Source organism: Macaca thibetana, chromosome 8 (genome assembly GCF_024542745.1).
Source record: "Macaca thibetana thibetana isolate TM-01 chromosome 8, ASM2454274v1, whole genome shotgun sequence".
Lineage (NCBI taxonomy): Eukaryota > Metazoa > Chordata > Mammalia > Primates > Cercopithecidae > Macaca > Macaca thibetana.
The window spans coordinates 138,959,209-138,976,152 of NC_065585.1; the positions used below are offsets into that span (position 1 = coordinate 138,959,209).

Sequence of the window (16,944 nt, forward strand, 5' to 3'; positions counted from 1 at the left end):
CTCTTGATCAACCGTGGGACATGGGTACCATGTGATGTATGCTTTCAGCTTAGAGAAAATATCTGTGAAATAACTGGCACACTTTAGTAAAGGAAAACTATTGTTGATATTATTAGAAACCAATATCAATGTACAAAGCCACCTTCCTAAGAACAAACCTACAACTTACATTATAACACCACCTTGGTGGGTGCCACAATAATTGTAACTCTGCAAAAAGATGGGTAGCAGAACGAGTCTCTGTAGCAGAAACTATAGTGAGTAGGCACTCCCGAAAGTTGAGCTACGTCAATGAGTTTGTAACCAAACACACTCAGGCTATTCAGGCTGAATATTTAAGACACAACATTTCTGATCCACATGATATGGTAGAAAGAATTATCCTAGGCCAGGTGCAGTGGCTCACACCTGTCATCCCAGCACTTTGGGATTCCAGAGTCCGAGGATCACTTGAATCCAGGAGTTTGAGACCAGCCGGGGCAAGACAGCAAGACACCACCTCTACAACAAATACAAAAATGAGCTGGGCATGGTGGCGCATTCCTGTAGTCACAGTTACTTGGGAGGCTGAGGTGGAAGGATCACTTGAAACAGGAGGCGGAGGTTGCGGTGAGCTGAGATTGCACCACTGCACTCCAGCCTGCATGACAGAGCAAGACCCCGTCTTGAAAAAAAAAAAAAGAATTATCTTTCATATCCCAAGGGTCTCATTTAGAGGGACACCTCAGTCTATACTGACATGCTGTTTTTGTGCCTTGTTTGGGGCTTGCTTTATAATGGCCTGAAATCAGGTAAATATCATGTTTCCTCTATTCTCCCTCAAATTCCCACACTTTAATATTTGCCCTTGCTCATGGATGTTCATCTTCTTTCTACCCGATGGTGATACTTTGTGTTCTTTTACAAGTGATATTATGATGGCTCTCAGAGAAGAAACTAGAAATAATTCTTTACTAGAGAAATTTCTTATAATGGATTATTGAATATGTTGCTTAGGGACACAGGCCTATGGATGCACTTCTGCACAGTCCAACAGACCGTTTATTAGCTCTGTTTTTCAAGTGCAAACTAAGCTGTGTTTCTTTGCTTTGTTACAAACAATGCCAGGCTTTGAGTTTGCAAGCTGCTGTTTGCCATTCACATGAGCAAAAAAGGATTCTGGATTTTTTTTTTTAATTGCTAACAACTGACAATTTTACTAACACATTAATATATTTGGAACAACAGATGCTTCAATTACATATTAGTCATGAAAAGCATTGTTCCTGGCATAGTTCACACGTGAGTGTCTATAAATATATATGCCTCGCGAGATTCAGGGGCCTGCCGTGACATCACATGCTGAAAGTAAATGCTGAATATTGAATGATGTATGACTTCCATCTTCTCTCAACTTGTTTTCATGGTCTTTTAAAGCATAAAAAAAGAAAATTCCCATTGGGGTAAAAACTAGTACATAAATGCACAGGGTTCTCTCTTGTTCTGATTTATTAGAAAACTTGTAGCTAGAATCACTCATTTGAAATGTTTATACCAAAATCAATAGCAGAATATTACCTAGATTGGTAATAAACGATCATTTTATTGGTAGTCTCTGATGAAAATTCGTTGAGACTTTTGAACTTTATGTTTATCCCTATTTCAGAAGGAAATTTATAAGGATAATTTAATGAATCAGAGAATGGGGATACACAGAGTATAAATGCCAGCAGCACAAAATTGCCTGGAGTATCTTCTTTAAAATTAAATATAGTCTTCTTTACTGTAACTACTTTTAAAAATACCAAGAGGTATGAGAAAGTTAGTTTTGTGGCAGATGGATTGAGTATGAAATGTTTGAGAGCTTAGGGAATCGGTTTGCCATTGATAACTGCATTAGTGCAAATGCTTGTTTGATGCCTTCCCAGTGTGGCTGGAATTATTTAACATAAAAATTGTTTTTCAATTGCCTCTATGCCAATTGTAGGTGGCAAATGGAAATTTATGAGATAAGCAAACCTGGCTGATAAGGCCACCGAGTCACAATCAGGAAAAAGAATAAAAATAGACCACACACAGAGGTCTCATGGATCACTTCTCTTTTATTGTGAAAGAGATGGTAGCACAAAACATCTTTGAATTTAACCCTCTACTGTTTGATTTTTTTTTTTCCATGAGAAAGATTAGAACAGATTTTTAAAAGTAGAACATAGAAAATTCATATATTTACAGGGTAAAGAGACCCTGAGTAATGAGGGTTAATTTCATTGCAGGCAGGTTGATGTGACATGTGAGGATGTCTAGTGAGAAAATGATGAACGTGAAGTCTCTTTCTGTGATACAGGAAGAACTGACCCAGTGCTTTGCCGAACCCTGGTACTCATGTGACTTGTAACCACAGACACCCACCAAAGCTACCTTTTTTTAGACCAAAAGCTATAAATTCTGCCGAATGAAAAAAACAAAACAAAACAAAAAAAACGCTTGTTTTTCTTGTAAATTTGTTTGAGTTCTCTGTAGATTCTGGATATTAGCCCTTTGTCAGATGAGTAGATTGCAAAAATTTTCTCCCATTCTGTAGGTTGCCTCTTCACTCTGATGGTAGTTTCTTTTGCTGTGCAGAAGCTCTTTAATTAGATCCCATTTGTCAATTTTGGCTTTTGTTGCCATTGCTTTTGGTGTTTTAGACATGAAGTCCTTGCCCATGCCTATGTCCTGAATGGTATTGCCTAGGTTTTCTTCTAGGGTTTTTATGGTTTTAGGTCTAACATTTAAGTCTCTAATCCATCTTGAATTAATTTTTGTATAAGATGTAAGGAAGGGATCCAGTTTCAACTTTCTATTTATGGCTAGCCAGTTTTCCCAGCACCATTTATTAAATAAGGAATCCTTTCCCCATTTCTTGTTTTTGTCAGGTTTGTCAAAGATCAGATGATTGTAGATGTGTGGTATTATTTCTGAGGGCTCTGTTCTGTTCCATTGGTCTATATCTCTGTTTTGGTACCAGTACCATGCTGTTTTGGTTACTGTAGCCTTGTAGTATAGTTGGAAGTCAGGTAGCGTGATGCCTTCAGCTTTGTTCTTTTGGCTTAGGATTGTCTTGACAATTCGGGTTCTTTTTTGGTTCCATATGAACTTTAGAGTAGTTTTTTTCCAATTCTGTGAAGAAAGTCATTGGTAGCTTAATGGGAATGGCATTGAATCTATATATTATCTTGGGCCGTATGGCCATTTTCACAATATTGATTCTTCCTATCCATGAGCATGGAATGTTTTTCCATTTGTTTGTGTCCTCTTTTATTTCATTGAGCAATGATTTGTAGTTCTTGAAGAGGTCCTTCACATCCCTTGTAAGTTGGATTCCTAGGTATTTTATTCTCTTTGAAGCAATTGTGAATGGGAGTTCACTCATGATTTGACTCTCTGTTTGTCTGTTATTCCATCATTCTCAGCAAACTATCACGAGAACAGAAAACCAAATACCAGATGTTCTCACTCATAGGTGGGAATTGAACAATGAGAACACTTGAACACAGGAAAGGGAACATCACACACCGGGGCCTGTCATGGGATGGGGGAAGCGGGGAGGGATAGCATTAGGAGACATACCTAATGTAAATGATGAGTTAATGGGTGCAGCACACAAACATGGCATATGTATACATATGTAACAAACCTGCACATTGTGCACATGTACCCTAGAACTTAAAGTATAATAAAAAAGTTTTTTTAAAAACACATACTTTGCCCAATTCAATACTCTTCTTTAAGTATCAAGAAAGGAGCTGGGTCGAATTATGGTCTGGTCAAAAGAACATTGCAAGATTTTGTTTTTAATAGAAAGAAACACGGTGAAAATGGATACTTTTCTATGTTGGTTGCAAATGTGACTCACTAATCATCATTAGTAAAAACAGATTTCACAATTTTTGCATTTTAAAATATTTATAATTAAGAAAGGAAAAAGTGCAGATATTCTCAAACACTTAATCCTTCATCGCTCTGATTTTAGTTATATGGATTTTCTTTTGTTTCCTTTTAAACAGGGCCGTTCCCACATTTCCTGTATGCCAGGGACTGTTCGCCGTTGGAACTATCCGTCTCCCCTCTGCATTGGTAAGGATGCACCTTCTGTAACTCTGCTGCTGTGCACACACTAGGAAGAACATGCCTGCTCTACTCTTGGGCGTCAAAGGATGCACTTCTAAATTTCTTAATTTGAAAACATGTGTTATATAATAATAGCACATAATTCAGTAGAGCAGAATGACGAGTGTAACCTGCACCTTCCCCACAGAATGCAGCAACTCCGTCTTCTCAGTGTGTCTGGGTCAGCCCGCATAGACCAGAGACAGGACTGCCTGCTCAAGGCCCTACACCAAAATGGCATTCGTGTCAGAAGGCCAGTTTGTTAATTTGTGGCAAAGAAGGAATGCAGCTGGTCTGAAAATCTGAGTAGTTTCTGTATAGACCTTTAGCCCCAGAAAAACAAGTTCCCAGAAACAAACTTCAGAATGACAGATTACCCATGGAGAGATGGAGTATTTCATGTTGGAAACAGCCCAGCGACTATCTTGTGGATGAGTTCACGGAGGCACAATCAGCTGACTTCTTTAGGAAAAAGCTTTCCAGACCCGTATTTAATGCCTTGAGACTCGCTAAACTGTTAGCATAGATGATGTGATGGGAGCTTAATGATTCCAGGGACATTGTAGGTGATGATCACAAGTCCCTCAATACAAAGGTTGGTGATGTCAGGGTGACTTTGCTCCCCATCATTCAGGCCCCCAGCTTCACCCATCACCTATTTGTTGTAGCCCAATTCAGAAATCTTTACCTGTAGCTCAAGTGACCATCCAGCTTTGCAGGTACTGTCTCAGCAGGATCATCATTAGTTACTTAACACTCCGTACCCCCAACCCACATACTGATTGGCTTCTCCAAACCTATTGTTGTTATCCTGGATCTGCTTCCTCTGAGAATGCTATTAGCAGTATCCTGCTTTTTTTCTTTTTCTTTTTCTTTTTTTTTTCCCTAAACAACAAATCTGGGTGTTACCTTAAATTTCTCCCTCACTCCCTAAATCCAAGTGACTTCTCACTTCTGTCACCCCTTCCACCTGAGTGTGTCCTCCCCTGCGATTCTTAGCACCAATGCCCCATCTTTAAGATGGCACAGTCCCCTCCTAAATTATCGTCTCCATGGGATCCTAACCTACAGCTCCCGTATTTAACCATACTCCAGCTGTATTGCAGGAAACAGACAAAAGGAAACATCGGCAGTACCGATCTTGTCTTTATTTAAATTTGCCATGTCTTGTTCATCATACATTTTCTGCCTTTCTTTTGATTTTTTCCAAATATTACATTAAAATTTTTATGGGAGGATTTAGTCACCCTCTCGAATTCTGCACTGGAGAGAGTGTCCTCTCCTCAATGCTGTCTGGGCTCCCACCTGCAGGTGCAGTGAGTCATCCCTACCCTGGGCTACCACCACCATGTGCCTGACTTTACTTCCTGCAGAGCTCTAACGATATCGCTCTTTAATTTGCCCTTCTACAATCCCCAAAGGCTTTGGTGACAGAGACATGCACCACTCACCTCTGTACCTTCAGCACGTGGTAGACACTCAAGAATTTCAGTTAAAGAATAGCTAGGGAATGAATATCAGAGAGCAGGGATCATTATAATAGTCACACTTCTGGGGGTGCTGTCTTTATTGTTCCCCACAGTCTTCCAACACTCAAGTATTGCTGGGGGTGTGCTCAGAACCCACTTATCTCCAGACAGTCAGCCTCAAGCATGCCCTACTGCCAAATGGTGTGTCAGGAGAAAGTGGTCAGCTCTATATGGATGAACATTAGCCATTTTAAAGGCCACAAAATAGCCTTCAAGTTGTCCTGTGAGCTATTCACATTCCGTTTTAGAATTCATTTCGACATAGTGTGGCATGGACACCCACAGGGAAAGCCAGGTAATTACTGTCTGTTACACATTCTTCTGACAGCCTAATTTCCCCACATCTCAAATAAATGTAGGTATTCAATGGTTTTTAGTAATACACAATTGAACTGCCTTGCATGGGATGCAGATGAAATTGTGTAGAGGAAAATAAAACTGCACGAAACCTGTAAAACAAACAAAACTTCAGCCTTTATGATAGTCTCATCCAGGAGAGAATGCCTGTTTATGTTATCTTCCCTATATCATATTTGCTTACAAGTGAAAAATATACCTTAGTGGCCAGTGTCTTATTTTTAAAAGCTATTTCTTGGTAAAAATAAATGTCTAGATTAACATGTCAGCTAAAAACAAAGAGCTAGTTGTAGAGACGTTTAAAATCCCAGCCTTGATTTGGAAGGAAAAAATAAAAAAATTTTAAAAAGGAAAAAATTTAAACTGCCTTTGATTCATACAGAACATCAATCTGTCTATTTATTTTTAAATGAAGAGCCTTCCCTTAATGTCAGGAATTGAAATTTTTTAAACTTCACAATGAAATCAATTCTAAGCAGGCATTGAATCATACAATATGCCTTTGCTGTCACTTTGTATTACACAATGGGATTTTTTTTCAAATAATTAACGTATATTTGCAAAATATAATAGGCTTTTCTCTTTTATTTAACATTGTAAATATTAGGACATGTTGAAGTTATGTCAACTTCCGTAATTCTTTACAGGGTATAGAAGTTTTTTCATTGTTTAAAAACTCACACATGACCCATGATAATGCTCAAAGAACGATTGTAGAGATTGAAAGGTTTTTTGTAGCTGTTACCTTTAGATTACTCCAAACCGGGGAATTTTAGGAGGAGAACTTCAAGAGAGATAATATTTTACTTATGAGCTCCTGGAAATCCCATGACCTGATTTTGAGAAATACTAGTACTAATGAAGACACTGTATATAAAACCACTTCTCTAGAGGTGAACATATCAAGCAGTGTTCTCAGAGTTTAACCAATATTGACTATGTTGAATATTTGTGACAAGCCCCAGAATGGTCTCGTGGATTTCTAGGGCCCTACAGCTGAGTGAGGTTCTCGTCACAGCAGGTGGCCTGGGACCTCCCTGTCTTACTGCACCACAGAGCTCTTCAGCACCGTGTGTCTGTGTCCTTCAGTAACAATTCTATACATTCTTTCTCCCCCTCCAAATCAGGAATCCATACAAAATAAGATGTATAAATCCAGTAAAATATAAGGTCTCTAGCCATTTCATAAAAATAAATTCCCTTCCCTTTACAAAAACCATATTTACCAATAACTCTAAATACACTATTTACCTATAAGAAAGGGTCTGGCATGGAGGGAGCTTCCCAGGCAGGAGGCAGGAAGTCAGTCCACAACATGACGACCACACTGAGATGGACACTGAACCAATCTGAGACGTGGCAAGCCCAGTTGCCTTAAAATGTCACCAAGGGCCGAGCATGGTGGCTCAGGCCCATAATCCCCGCACTTTGGGAGGCTGAGGCAGGCAGATCTCCTGAGGTCGGGAGTTCGAGACCAGCCTGGCCAACATGGTGAAACTCCGTCTCTACTAAAAATACAAAAATTAGCCAGGTGTACTCGCAGTCACGGGTGCCTGTAATTCCAGCTACTCAGGAGGCTGAGGCAAGAGAATCACTTGAACCCGGGAGGCGGAGGTTGCAGTGAGCTGAGATTGTGCCACTGCACTCCAGCCTGGGTGACAGAGTGAGACTGTTTTAAAAAAAAGGCCCCAAAGGAAGAAAAGGTGGATATGCATCTTTTGGGAGCTCTGTTTTTATGCTTATCTATTGACTTGTAGTTTTCTAGATGAACAACAGCAAAAACAAAGGATTATTGTGGCTTTAACTAAGGTCTCAAGTAATTAGGTGATTGTTGCGTGTTTGACAGGAGATGAACCCAGGGTTCAGGCCTGTGATCAGTTTCGCATCACACAGACATTTGGTCTGTGTGGGACACAGGCATCTGTATTGATGATGCCGTCTACGTTCAGGTCCTGGGCCAGCCCCTCCTGCAGGGCTGCCTCAGTCCTCAGCTGAAGATATATATAGGTGTTTGTATTTTATGATTTACATTTGCATGTGTGTGCAGAAATCATGCTAAAATCAAAAGGAACTTTTTAGTAATACCATGTTTACTGGTTCTGTTGTTTTCCTTTTTTTTGTCATTGATTCGGCCTTTTTCATTCATGTCTTCCCTGTAGTTGTGTTAAAGAAAGGGGGTCACAATTCAGACCCCAAAAGAGGGTTCTTGGATCTCGTGCAAGAAAGAATTCCGGGCGAGTCCATAGAGTAAAGTTTATTAAGGAAGTAAAGGAACAAAAGAATGGCTACTCCATAGACAGAGCAGCCTCGAGGGCCGCTTGTTGTCCATTTTCATGGTTATTTCTTGATGATATGCTAAACAAGGGGTGGGTTATTCATGCCTCCCCTTTTTAGACCATTTAGGGTAACTTCCTGATGTTGCCATGGCATTTGTAAACTGTCTTGGCACTGGTGGGAGTGTAGCAGTGAGGACGACCAGAGGTCACTCTCATGGCCACCTTGGCTTTGGTGGGTTTTAGCCGGCTTCTTTACTGCAACCTGTTTTGTCAGCAAGGTCTTTATGACCTGTATTTTGCACTGACTTTCTATCTCATGCTGTGACTTAGAAAGCCTTAACCATCTGGGAATGCAGCCCAGGAGGTTTCAGCCTTATTTTATCCAACTCCTATTCAAGGTGGAGTTGTTCTGGTTTAACACCTCTGACAGTTGAATATGCATATCTACTGTCACTGCAGGTCACATGAGCCCTCAGGGAAAGGGTATTACTGCTAAACATATTTAGGCATGCCACTCAGATTCCCTCGTGTGTCTTCAGCACAGTCAGCAGCTGCATGGACAAAGTGCAGACGGGAGCCTGGCCTTGCAAATGCCTGGTCTCTCCCACAAAGAAATCGCCTTGAGAGGTTATACTTTAAATAGCAACACAGTTGATGGTGTCCAAGACTTTTCCAGAATTATGACTCACACCACAAAAATACACTTTTAAATGTTTGTAACTCACATTTTTCAACTTATATAATGTTTGAAATCCAGAATATGGTGCCCTGGCTTGAGCAATCACCGTATTCACTAGACTTGAGTTTTAGCTATTTCTTATATTAAATTACAAATAAAGTGTTTCAGCCTTGATGATGATTAAAAAACAAAAAGGCTTCACTACCGGTCCTAGGGGGCCTCTAAAAGAGGGCTTCCAGAAAATATTTTGTTTAAAATATTTTGCATAATGAGAGCATTGTTAGAATAAAGCCATTTCCTTTGGGCTTCCTGAAAAGAAGAGGCATTATTTGCATAATTTTGGAATATAAGAAATTATTTTAATAGGTTACAAATGGTCAAAGATTGGAATTTCAAATGCTTCAACTTATATCACTGGGCACGTTTGTTGTAAAATCAGTTGTGTTTCTTTATAGTCAAACCTCAGATACAGTAGCAAAACATGTGAGTCGCCAAGATAAGGCAAGATGCATGAACTTATTTCACCCTCTCTCACAGCATAAGATTTCCTGGGGAGAAAGTGGTTGCAGTTAGCTACATTCCAAAATTGAAAAGCTATCTGACAGTCATGTGTCCTGGCTGAAACGGGTTCTGGAAGCAGACACAGCTGGAATGACCTTCTGGTTGTACTGTTTACAAGGCATGTCACTTTAGGCAAATTTCTTAATCTTTTCCAGGCCTGGTTTCTTTGTGTGTAAGAGGGGAATGGTCATCCTTTCAGGGTGTTATGTGAGTTAATCTGTGTAATGTGTATCTAGCTACAGTAAGTACCACATAGTTAGCAATCAATAAATAGGGACTAATACTACCTCTCAATGAACTGCAGCTAATAAACTAAAGTCTATTTGATGCCTGACTGCAATGCAGACATTAAATGGACTAATCTTTACTGGGAGCCTTTGAGTACGAGGAGAAGATGGATCTTGAAAAACGGTCTTTATTCTAAAGCAGTTCACTGTCAAGAGGGAGAGCACAGCTCATAAATAACTAAGGCACACAGCACTGTATTGTGTGCTGTAATTAGTAGCGGAATTCAACTCCGAAGACTTGCTGTTTCTCAGCATAGTTGAGTGAAGCAGGTTGGAGCAAAGATTCCAGGGAGGAAGTGAGGACCCGCAGGACTGACATCTTGTCCACTTAACAGCTACCTGTGGAGGGACGCTGAACACTTTGGGCGGTGTAATTCTGAGCCCCGGCTTCCCAGGTTCCTACCCCAACAACTTAGACTGCACCTGGAGGATCTCATTACCCGTCGGCTATGGTAAGTGAAAACACTGTCCATTCCTAAAAGTTCATTTTTTTCATTCCCATCTCAGAAAGAATTAAGCAGAATAAAATGCCTTATTCTGTTGACATAACTGTATCTGTAATTGAAAGTGGCATACAGATTTAAATGAAGCTTTCACAGAGTAACTCTGAGAGTGGGAAACTTATTTGAAAAATCAACTGAACCATGCAACTCTTTTCAAGGCAAATTAAATCGGCCGAATGATGATATCGTAGGCACACAGAGTGCAAAATGTAGCATCCCTAATTCAATTATCACTCTCTTTATTTATCATAACGCTTTTTCTAATCTGTCTCTGGAAGTCAATAATGGTTATTGTTTCTTCTGGATAATTTCGAAGGTTTTTTTAAAGGTTATGACTCCTTTTAAAATAAATATAAAACAAATTTCAAGACAGTATGGTTTTATACATTTTTATTATATATTACATTGTTTCCAGGTTAATAAATAAGTTGTTTTTAATATCTAGTTATTAACATTCAGGTTATTCACCTTAAATAAATTCATAAATTTAATTTTTATGTATACTATTATAGTAACTTTTTCTGGCCTCTTTTCAGAAATGCAGGGTCTTTGTGAAATTTTGATCCCCTCTCATGCCTTTCCCTGTCTGCCTCTTTCGTATTTTAGTTCATTTATTTGGGTCTCCTTTACCTGTGATTTTCTCTACAGCACTCACTCTAGGTAGACCAAGTTAGGTACTCAGTGAATGTCCTAGGGCAGAGTAGCTGGGTACTTCTGTACTAAATAGTAGCTGAATGATGAATGAATGAATAAAACCATAAATAGAAATCACTACCCTGGAAGAAGATCACACTCTTTATTCAAAGCTTCTGCTTTTAGAATCTGTGCCCAGGATGGTAGTGGCAGTAGGAGTGAGCAGTCAGGGTGGGCTTGCTCAGCAGAGAGTGGCCGGGGAATAAACAGTCGGAATGACGGCCGGGCAGGTCAGTCAGGCGCCGGACATGGGAAATGCAATCAACCAACATGACCGTTCCACCATGAAAGAGGAGGACCGTGGAAGAGCAGCTCGACGGGGGCGGCCTGTGGAGTCCGTCACCGCCCAGTTATCTGTAGGAGGCCAGGTCTGGTGGTGGTCGAGGAAGGGAGAGACTCTGTGAAAGGATTATTATAGGAGCCCCTTACTTCTCCCAGGTTTCTTAGTTTGCTAGTTTTGTTTTTTTCAATCCTCATCTCTCAGAGCATAAGGCAGTGATTCTGCTAGGGCTAAATGAAACGGAGAGCTGTGAATCACTTTCAACAACATTGGCTCCACTGTTCCCCCAAGCTGGGCCCATCTTCCTTGCCATGGAGATCTGAAGACATGAACTTGTTGAACTAATCTTTGGAGTCAGGGGTTAAGAATTATTTCAGAGATATGTGTAACCCTGGATAGTTTCCACAGCCGCAGTGCTCTTAAGGACCACAGCCGTGTTGGGCAAATTATTGTAGTCATGAACATCAGAGAATGAGAGAAATCTGAGGCAAACTGCAGCGATCCCTGAAGGAGGTGTGGTTTTCTTAAATGAGTTCATCCACAGGAACCCCAGCTTCCTCATTTCTATACCTGAAATAGCTACATAAGGTTATGGTGAGGGTTAATTAAAATAATTCTGGCTATTGGCAGGCCGAGGCAGGCAGATCACGAGGTCAGGAGATCGAAATCATCCTGGCCAACACGATGAAACCCTGTCTCTACTGAAAATACAAAAATTAGCTGGGCATGGTGGCAATTGCTTGTAATCCCAACTACTTGGGAGGCTGAGGCAGGAGAATGGCGTGAACCCGAGAGGTGGAGGTTGCAGTGAGCCAAGATCGGCCCATTGTGCTCCAGCCTGGTGACAGAGCAAGACTCTGTCTCAATAAATAAATGAATAAATAAATAAATACATAAAAATTCTGGCTAGAAGATTAGTGCAGGGCTTGGCATGTGATAAACAACAACAACAAAAACGTGAAACAAATAATAAAATCACCTAGTTGTATTTTGTATTATTCTTCCAAATGTTTGCCACCTTCCTCTCAAAACTAATTGGAAACATTCTATGAATAAAATAAAATTGGTATAAATATTTTCTTAACTTATTTTTCCAATGTTACTATTTTATCATTTCTGAGAAGGGTATCATTTAGTATATTTTCTTATTTATTTATTTATAAACTATTGTGCGAGAGAATAATTTGGGAAAAAACTTCAATGAAACCAAATTGTCTAAATTCATATTTGGGATCTGTAAAACGTAAACAAACTATTTAAAGAAGATTGAAATGAAAAATAAATTATGAAATATCTTTAAACTGATGTAAATCTTTTAAAAATTTGATATTGTATAGCATGAGGGTTTAAAGAGGATCTGGAAGAGGAGAAAAGAAACTGTATCTCAAATCCAACAGGCATAAAAAATGTTATCCCTAGCTTTTTAGAATAGACGTAGGTATGCTTCAGAATAATTTGTTATAGATTACATTTGAGTAATGCGCCAGGGTTGCCTCTGATAAATTTTATGACTCTGAATAGTAACAGATGCGAAGTGAGAAATGGGGAGGAGAGGGATGTGAGTGGCCATGCGTCCCCTGACATGGTCAACATTTGGAATGATGATGCCCCTGGTAGGAGTTCTTTCTAGGGCTTACATCATTTTCGAGCAATTTGCAGAATCTGAGAAAATTTTACTATCTAGCTTTCAACCCCACATCGTTTTTTTGGTTTTGTTTTGTTTTCTTTTCTTTTTGTTTATTTTTATTTTTATTTTTTTTTTAGACGGAGTCTCGCTCTGTCGCCCAGGCTGGAGTGCAGTGGCACGATCTCGGCTCACTGCAAGCTCCGCCTCCCAGTTCCCGCCATTCTCCTGCCTCAGCCTCCCGAGTAGCTGGGACTACAGGTGCCCGCCACCTCGCCCGGCTAGTTTTTTGTATGTTTTAGTAGAGACGGGGTTTCACCGTGTTAGCCAGGATGATCTCGATCTCCTGACCTTGTGATCTGCCCGTCTCGGCCTCCCAAAGTGCTGGGATTACAGGCGTGAGCCACCGCGCCCGGCCCCCACATCGTTTTATAGTGAAAAATATTTAAGTAAATTACTTCTATATATTCATGGCCTTCCTTAATTCCTGCCTCTTCTCCCTGGTAATATCCACTACCAGAGCTTCAAGTCTCCCTTCTATGCACATGAATTTTAAACCAACGTCGTGAGTCTTGTTATCAAATGTCAAACCACACTTCTGCAGCATGTGAACGATTTCATCTGAGTCAGGTTCTCCTGTTCAATTCCTAATTTATACCCACAGCACTGCGCAGGTCATTTTTCTTTCTCTGAACCTTATCTTATTCTTGTCAGCAAGCGCTTCTCAGAATCTCTTCAGATCATAAGCAAATATCAGATAATATCCTTGGAAATTTTGAGGAAGTAAGTCTGGGGTTCAAGCTCAGACATCTGCACTTAAAAATCAAGTGCTCACTCCAGAAGTTTCTTATGTGAAACAAAATGGGAATATAGCAGAGGTGACCACAATTATCTTGTAATTATGACTTCTCCCCTTTTTGGTCTCTCATGTTGCTTTCTATTAATACCCAAACCATAAAGTGATTCGGGAACATTTCCTGTGGTTACAACTCAGAAAAGGGCCCCTTATTTCCTAACGGGACAAACAGGGAGGTTGAGAAGGTAGACAGGTATTTCAACTGACGTCTCACAAAAAATATCTTACCAGGATAATGCTGTTAGGGTGATCTCGGTGATCAGGTTGCAATAGAATAGCCAGAAGATATGTCTTCTTTAATACTCAGAAAAGACATATATGTGTTAGGTAGTTCACACGAGTAATCATGGTAGAGTTAACCAGCTCCTCCTGTAAGAGCAAATGGTGCATTGCATCACTATACTGCCTCTCCCCTCGTCTGTTTTCAGAGGTTTGGGAAACTGTGTTAAACAATGTTTCCTTTGAAGTATCACTGGAAATTTCATCAAGAAACAGACATTATGGGAAGCTTGATTGCCTTAGACCCTAAGAGAGTGTCATTTGTATCTACTTAAACTTGCAACCATAAGTAACAAGGAAAATGACTGCACCGCCAGGGTGCTCAAATTTTATTTGTGCCAGAAGCCTCAATGGAGGTTGTGTTGTTACAATGTAGCTTCCCGTGGCCTGTTTCCTAAATTCTGATTCAGTGCCCCTGGCTGAAGTAAGAAATGAATTTGGCATCTTCCCAAAGCAACTCCAGTTCCTTGGATGCTGGAGTCAAACTCCTTCAATTTATAGAAGAGTACTTTCAATCTAAATAAGATGAGGAATGCACAAAAATTTTCACAAGATTCTTATAAATATTATTTATGAAAAATTGCTTTCATGTAAACATGTAGAAATCATGAGATTTTGGCAAGTTGAAAATAGAGATATAATATTATTGAGTATGAAACAGCATGACAAATCAAAACTCCAAAGCGAATTACAAAAAAAAAAAAATGAAAAATTGTTCTTGCAAAGCTTTCTTAAATGTAATTTCTAGGCTTCAGATTGTATATCTAGCATCTGAACATACATATGTGTCCCCTTGGTTGTCAGTTTTGGAATTTGGATTCTCAGGGCACAGCTGTTCTACCAGTAAGCGTGCTCCTCCAGTTACTCTGAGTAATAACGCTTATCCGGAATACAAGACGTTATTGCCATTTCTTGAAGAAAAATATATGTGATGTTTTTCACCTTGGGGAGGATTTTATTGGGTATTACGGATCTTCCCATACACCTGGATAAGCGTGGGATTGCCTGATCGATTATCTAATCCAGGAGTTAAGCAGTTGCCAGTTTAGTCAAATAATTCTTTTGATTAACTCTACTCCCAGAGCCCATTCCCATGGATCAAGCCACAGTTAGAATTGGTAAAAGCAATTAGCTGCTTTGGTATCACGTGGAAATCATCCTGCCTCATTTTCCTAATTATTCATTCCAGGAACAACTGTTTTCTACACCCTGCCTCAGTAACCCACAGTGACCCACACAGCCTGTCCCTCAAAATGACCAAGAGAACTCTAGCCAAAAGGACTGAGGCAGTTGGCAGCATAAGCTGTGGTTGCTCACAATTTGGGGCTCTGAGTTGAGCTGAGTAGAAATCTTAGTCCTACCAATGATTATACAAGATACCAGAATGTTTTTGAAACTTGCTTCCTTATTTTTAAAGGGACTATGATAAAATATCAGTCCCATAGGGCTATTTTGAAGTATTGTAACTGCATGACATAGGACATTATTTAAGTGCTGTTTTTAATAGCTAAACCAAATTCTAGTTTAGTTATCTAGTAGCTAAACCCAATAGTTGTGTGCCATTTTCTTTCCTTTTCACAGACTTGGCTTGTTGTTTTGTGATGCTCTGGCAGAACTCAACCAACTCAGGATTTCTGTCTCTGTTTTCTTGAGAGTGTCTAAGGGCACCATTAACAGAAATGCAACCAAGATTTCTATCTGCCTTACTCCATTACCTTTTATACTTAAAATCTACTGCACTAATCGTGCACACAATGCTCTCCAAAATTACCATGCCATCAGACTGTCTAGAAACACAGGGACAATATAAAAGGTTCTTTAGAATGTTCAATAAATTCCATAGGTATTAACACTTTTGCTATATTTTTATTACACACAGAAGGTGCAAAACAGAGCAAGTAATATTCACAGGTTCTATCAACTAAAGACTAAGGTTTAACTCTGAGATCATGGTCACATTACTATTCAAAGTTTTGTCAATGCCAAAGGCAAAAATTCTCTGTGCAGGTGACTTGTCACAGGCACTTAATTTTCAATATGTAATCACAACTGGATAAGAGGGTGCTGGGTAAATTCCACCAAAGGTAAGCATTCAGATTTTTGTTGTTGTTGTTGAAATAATATATATTTTTTAGTACTTTCTGAGATAATAGAAGGATAACCAGGTTATGCTTATTTTAATCCTTTTATTTGGGCTTTACAATGTCAAACTGGATGCAATTTGCTGAAAATTAGATAGCTAAATAATTCTATTTTAAGCCAGATTAGAGCTGGGCTCTGTTCTATTTTCTGATATGGATTAGGTAGTTTGATATGTTGCTGTATAATTTATCCTGCTTAAAATGGTAATTTTGCTCACAATATTATAATTGTCATAATTCCATTTCCTTTTCAAGCTGAATTCCAAATCAGTAACAAACCACTTTCACTGGATCCTGTACTTCTGAGACATTGGACATCCTCCATTTCTTTGCACCCTGATCCCTTTGCAAGTTGTCATCTTTCGTGACTGTGCCGGCTCATGAATTTCAAAATGTGTTTCTGGATAAATATGTCTAAAGTCTGCATGTGCGCATCCGAAGTGAGCACATTTCCACCCATTTCCCTGCCATTAGATATTAAGTGTTCCAGTCTGGCCCCAGTGTTCCTTTCTGGTACTCTGGGCATACATAGAAGTGCCGGCAATTCAACAGGTTGTTTTCTATTGCTCTCGGGTCAGCTTCTTGAATCCGCCTGGTTGTGATTAATGTGAGGAATGTCTATAAAACTCTATGGAGCACGTGGATTCAGTGTTCATAAGGCAGTCGCACAAACACACATGTGCACACACAAATGCATGCACGCACGCACACGCCACACACATACACACCTACTCTTCAGTATAGATTATTT

The 16,944-nt window shown here is 39.7% G+C and overlaps 1 protein-coding gene across 1 annotated transcript in view; it reads left to right on the forward strand.

The window, feature by feature from the left end:
* Window positions 1–16,944, forward strand: part of CSMD1 (CUB and Sushi multiple domains 1) — a 2,043,790-nt gene that overhangs the window by 1,825,317 nt on the left and 201,529 nt on the right. Inside the window, 2 exon segments of the mRNA XM_050802644.1 lie at window positions 4,026–4,095; window positions 10,153–10,269. Of these exon segments, the coding sequence (XP_050658601.1) occupies window positions 4,026–4,095; window positions 10,153–10,269 (187 nt within the window).